The 6,163-nt window shown below is 35.4% G+C and overlaps 1 protein-coding gene across 1 annotated transcript; it reads left to right on the top strand.

The window, feature by feature from the left end:
- Positions 1 to 2,103: 2,103 nt before the first annotated feature.
- commd2 (COMM domain containing 2) lies at positions 2,104 to 4,581 on the top strand. Its single transcript, XM_026197763.1, has 5 exons — positions 2,104 to 2,284; positions 2,628 to 2,705; positions 3,099 to 3,181; positions 3,274 to 3,447; positions 3,528 to 4,581. The coding sequence occupies exons 1-5, from the start codon at positions 2,218 to 2,220 to the stop codon at positions 3,723 to 3,725; spliced, it is 600 nt and encodes a 199-aa protein (XP_026053548.1). The 5' UTR covers positions 2,104 to 2,217; the 3' UTR covers positions 3,726 to 4,581.
- Positions 4,582 to 6,163: the final 1,582 nt, after the last annotated feature.

The following is a 6,163-nucleotide window of genomic DNA, read 5'->3' as shown; positions in this document are numbered from 1 at the left end:
TAAATGTGTGATTGCGAGATGTAAATGTCCGGGTTAGATTAAAGCCATTAACAGCGTGAATGCAAAGTGACTTACATTGTAAACAATATAATTCCCAATGTCCATATGTGTGCACAGAGGTAATATATGTGGCTTAAACCTGTCTTCTAGGCTACAGAGTGATGCCAGATGGCTTTTAAAACATGGGTGATTAACAAAATAAGAAGGAAAAAAAATCATGTAACTGCAATTAAATGGGAATGCTAGTTTTAGCTTTCTCTCTAAGATAATCTGCTTGTCCAAACAATGACACATGCAGGAGTGTTTTTTGAGAAATATGTTGTAAAACAGTCATTATTTTTGCTGCTCTGTTTGGAGCCACTGATAGTGACAACACATTTTTATCTTTTGTTGTTTTCCTCACAGCTCTTTGACCGAGAAGCCGTGGCTGCAGAAGCTAGCGCTAGCACAGACACTAGCCAGACGCGCTTTGAGAGATGACCCAGAATCCTGCTCTGACAACCCTTACAAAACACATTACACCATGAAGACAGAGCCAACTTGTCCAGGGTGTCAAAAACATGCTGTACAGATTCTGTCTCTGTGAAGTCTTTGGCTGTCCAGAACTTTTTTAACACAAAAAGTACATAGACTTGTTCAACCCTAGTGTAGACTATTGTATAGTAAAATAATGAAACTTTGTGCTTTACTATAATTAAAGCTTCCAGCTAAATAAAAAGATAACAGTCAGGATTGAAGAGATTGTAATCATGTTTGACAGCACCCTTTACTAGACATGATCTGACTCGGCCATTCCCTTGTATTAATACTTATAAAACGGATAGTTCTGGTCCTAGATTCTGATTGGTTGATTGATTTAAAGCTGTTGTAAATTACTCTATAAACATTAACTTTGTTTATTCCTATGTGTTGCTCGGCAACCAGTTTGTTGGAACCTCACCTGTTTGTGAGGAACTAGATTGTTTGGTGGAAGAATACTTTTTATTAATAAAAATAATTAATTTTTATTAATATCATTACTCTTTATTTGCTCTGTTTTATTCTGTGAAACCTTACTACATATATGGACATTTTTTTAATAAAAGCAATAAACCCACAAACTGCCGCCATTTTTGCAGCAGAAAGACAATGTTAGCATGCAGATATGATGACCCAGAGACAAGGGGACAATATGAGAGAGAAACAAAACCAAACATTTTCAATTAAGCCAATGAATCCCTTCAAATGTATTACAACCTTCAACTTGTAACACCTTGTCAAATTACTATTATTTTATTTGAAAAATACAGGGAAGACAATTAAGAACAAAAGTATTTCTTGCTAAGGGCTAATACAGTTACAAGTTAATACAATTAGTTAAGGGCTATTATAATAACACTGTGGTTTTAGTTAAAATTTGAAATAAAAAATATATAACAGTAAACAAACAGTTTGTGTATTTTTAGCTTCAGTCCTATTAAAATTGTGAAAATTATAATAAATGTTACCATTAAATTGCTATGAAGGACACATGAGCTGTAGGTACATGTTTATTTTATAACAATTTATGTGTAAAATCCCTTTTGAACCAATCCAATTTTGTCCATTACGGGATTTCATAAGGGTATTTTTTTTTTTTAAATTCATATATATCTGAAAGCTGAATATATAATCTTTCCATTGATATATGGTTTATTTGGATAGGGCAATATTTTTCCGAAATATAATTATTTGAAAATCTGTAATTTGTTGGTGCAAATAATAATAATAATAATAATAATAATAATAATAATAATAATAATAATAATATTAAAATAACAACAAAAATGTGAAAATCACCTTTAAAGTTGTCCAAATGAAGTTCTTAGCAATGTATATTAATGATAAAAAAAATTATATTTTTTTCTCGTCAGAAGGAAATTCATACATGTTGTTGTTGTTGTTTTTTCAGCTAATTGCTACCTTCAAATGTCAGTCTTTACAACAATGTGTCAACTACCCGTGTATTTTGTAACTTTAGATGCATTCGTTATTTAAAATAAATGTATTTTAAATGAATAATAATTGCATTTAATGTATCAAACGGAATGTGTGTGTTTTGTGGAAGTACGCTGCAGCGCTGGTTTCACTCGGACTGTATTGCGCTGCGCACACAGCTGATCATGTGACTGCTCCGACAGTTCACAAACATAACCCGATGATTCCTTTTGACGGATGATATATTAAAAGCGTCAGAAAATGCTGTTAGTTTTATCTGAAGAGCACAAGGAGCATTTAGGATTCTTGTCAGAAGTGGATGCCCCGGGTAAGAGACACAAACAGCGGGAGATCACATTAGTTTACTGACACTTGTGTTTGTGATTATATCTATCTGCTCATCGATAATAAATACGTTCCTCGTATAAGATCATAGCGTTTAAATATCTTTTGTGAATTACTTTTTCCTAAACTTACGATATGCATAAAGCTTTTACCATATTTCCAGTGTTATCCTTGATTTGAAAAGAATATTCAGTGCTTTTGCAGAATAATATTGTTAATTATATAATTCAAAATGCAAAACATTTTCTCTAATTACACGCTTAAATGAAAGAAGTATAATCTTTTATAGGCTATAACATTTATGTATGTATGTATATGTTTGTCAGTTGTTGGTGAATTCGGCAGAATCGCTGTGGAGTTTCTGAAAAAAGGCTCGAATCCTAAGATATTCGAGGGAGCTGCACGTGAGTACAGATGCGTTATTAATATAGTCATATCAGAGGTTTTTATTATGATATCATGTTGATTGAGTTGTTGAAAGTGGTCTTGAAGGGTGAGTAGAAACAGTTTTTTGTCTTCATGACTGTTTATGAATTTAAATGCATACTTTCGTATTCAAATGTACATTTATTTTATATTTCAATTATTAAATTTATTATTTACTGTGAAATGATTTTTAAAGTAAACGTTATCATGCATTTTCAGACTTATTTTTTCATCAAATTAAAAAAAACAACACCAACTTTTAAGAAAGTTGTTTATTTTGGCTGGATTAATGGTTTGGCAGCACTATGTTAAAGATGCATGAGCAGAATCTGAAGAGAGATGTCACAGACTGATGTGTTATGATGTTGTAGGGAAGCTGAATGTGTCGTCAGAGAGCGTGCAGCACGGCGTGGAGGGCTTGATGTATCTCCTCACTGAGAGCTCCAAGCTAATGGTGCGTCTGTCCATCACTGAGCCACAACAGCTGCATAAAAGCCTAGATTAATTACTATGCAGTGAACTTTAATTTCTTGTACCATCTCTCAGATCTCGGAGGTGGATTTCCAGGACTCTGTGCTGGTGCTGGGATTCTCCGAGGAGCTCAATGAACTTCTGCTCCAGCTGTATTTAGAGAACAGGAAGGAGATCCGACAGATTCTGAGCAAACTCGCCCCTAGCCTCCCTCATTACCACAACCTGGAGTGGAGGCTGGATGTTCAGGTGAGACTGAGACCTGTCACACTCAACTCTGACAGAGGGAACAGGTGAACTGATTACAGCGGTGTGTGTTCTGCTTGTAGCTGGCGAGCCGGGCGCTCCGACAGCAGGTGAAGCCCACGGTGACGCTGAAGCTCCACCTGGAGGACGGTGCGAAGCGCAGAGCCCACGTCCTGCAGACGGACCCCGCCACGCTGCAGCATCTCATCCACGAGCTGGAGCGAGCGCTCGCAGAGCTCAAGAGCAACCACTGTCGCCGCATCCTCCGCAACATCAAATAGAGCTCCTCACAGACCAATCAGTGCAGATCTCATCGTTTCATTTGTGCCACAAGTATTAACTGGTGCCTTTGCTTTGAAGTAAACACACAGTTCACCCAAAAATGTAAATGATGCCATTGTTTACTCACCCTAATGTCATTCCAAACCTCTATGAATTTAAATTTGCACGTTTTACGAGGTGACTATTTGTACAAATTTGTATGACTTCACTTATATAAATTTGTAAATTATGTATTTTACAAGTTCCCCAATTCGAACAAAGCTGTACAACCTCACTCATTCTAATTTGTGTGATTTTTTTTTTTTTTTTTTTCTAAATCGTACGTATTTTACGAGTTCCCCAGTTGGTATGAATTTGTATGAGTGACCCTCTCCTAACCTCACCCCTATACCTACCCATCACTGCGGTCTTGGCAAATCCTACAAAACTGTTTGAGTGAAGTCTTACGAATTAGCCACCATTAAAAACACGTAGGAGTTGGTTTGTAAAACAGTGCTGAACCATTTGGTTACCAACATTCATCAAAACATCTTCCTTTATGTTCCACAAGAAAAAGGGGGTGAATAAATATTTTTAATAAAAAAATGTAATAATTTTGGAGCATCTTTATTTTTTGGCAGAAGGTTTAGATCCCCAAGGAATTCATGCATCTTTTGGACCAAGTTATTTAACGTCATATTGATCAGTGTTAGCACTTTTTCTAAGGTGTCTAAGTAATGATCAGGCCTCGGCTGAATCTGCAGATTTATTTTATGTATTTTTTTTATTTTTATTTCATGCACATATTTTGAGTGGGAATCATGCTCGAGCAGATTCAGTGCTTGCCACTTAATGAGGCCAAAATGACCAATAAACTTTTATTGGTTTATTGCCAATAAGGCCAATAAGTTTCCTTATTGCACTGATAACATTTGGACTGTATGCATAGATGCCCTTGTGCTTTTTTTTTTGTCAGTTCATTTAATAAAACAATCCTTCACATGTATGTTTTTTCTATGCAGTTATTGCACAAATGGACATGGGCTGTACTTTGAGCAAAAAGCCTCCACATGCTCGTTTTGTTAGTAATTTAACATGATCATGAGTCATTTAGGCTTAGTTGAATTTCAGGGAAACTGTTTCCTTGTGTCAGGATAATGATTAATGTGCTAATTGCTAACTTTTAATCTACAAGCTAGCACAGTCATCCACTCCCTTATGCTCGAGGTTGTGGTGTAACTTTAACAGGGTTAAAAACCTGTGACAGTATTACAGAGATACAGTGCAACTGTTTAGCTTCATTTATGAAGAGCTCTACCAGTGCTGTGTCCATTTATTAACCTTTTTTGTTCAATTATTTATAATTCGTATTAAATATTAAATTAGCCAGTTCAATATCTTTGGTATTTTATAATTACAATAACAAACAACAGCATCAACAAACTATGACTAAATTGTTTTGTGGAATAAAACTTTACACTGTAATATTCCCTACTATCATATTATATAATATATCATTGCGAATTAGCCTTTATTTCTACCTTTTCAGTTTTTTTATTTTTATTTTTGTTAAAGTTTTTGTCAATTTCATGTTTGTTTGTTTTTCTTTAATTTAAAAATAATTATATTTCTATGAACTTTTGTCATTTTTATTATCAATATTATTTATCAGACTTCAGTTACTCTTATTGATTACATGCAGTGCTTGGGAGTTAATCAATACGTAATTACAGAATAGATCTACTGTAATGGTAATCAGTTAAATATGTATAAATAATTAAATTACGGTTACTTATGAAATGCAGAGGCTGCTCTAAAATATGAGGGACTAGTATTTCAGGGGTTTGGGACACAAATATTTGATATTATATCTATTAACTTAATCTTGTTGTGATTTTAAATCAAGTCAAGTCAAGTCAGCTTTATTTATATAGTGCTTTAAACTAAATACATTGCGTCAAAGCACTGAACAACATTCATTAGGAAAACAGTGTCTCAATAATGCAAAATGATAGTTAAAGGCAGTTCATCATTGAATTCAGTGATGTCATCTCTGTTCAGTTGAAATAGTGTCTGTTTTTATTTGCAATCAAGTTAACGATATCGCTGTAGACGGAGTTACCCCAACTAAGCAAGCCAGAGGCGACAGCGGCAAGGAACCGAAACTCCATCGGTGACAGAATGGAGAAAAAAACCTTGGGAGAAACCAGGCTCAGTTGGGGGCCAGTTCTCCTCTGACCAGATAAAACCAGTAGTTCAATTCCAGACTGCAGCAAAGTCAGATTGTGCAGATCTGTGACAATCAGTGTTGAGGCCCTGGGGATGCAAGCTGCTTGCACCAACATCAGCGGTGGGTCCATCATACTGGCAATGAGTACTTTCTGTCTAAGCTCTCTATTCGCAGGAACTTGGGTACTATAGCCCCCCCCCCCACCCCATCGTGAACACAGAGCTAGCA

This window comes from Carassius auratus, chromosome 22, assembly GCF_003368295.1.
Source record: "Carassius auratus strain Wakin chromosome 22, ASM336829v1, whole genome shotgun sequence".
Classification (NCBI taxonomy): domain Eukaryota; kingdom Metazoa; phylum Chordata; class Actinopteri; order Cypriniformes; family Cyprinidae; genus Carassius; species Carassius auratus.
The sequence above is the reverse complement of the archived record's forward strand: the minus strand, read 5'-3'. Positions and strand labels throughout refer to the sequence as shown.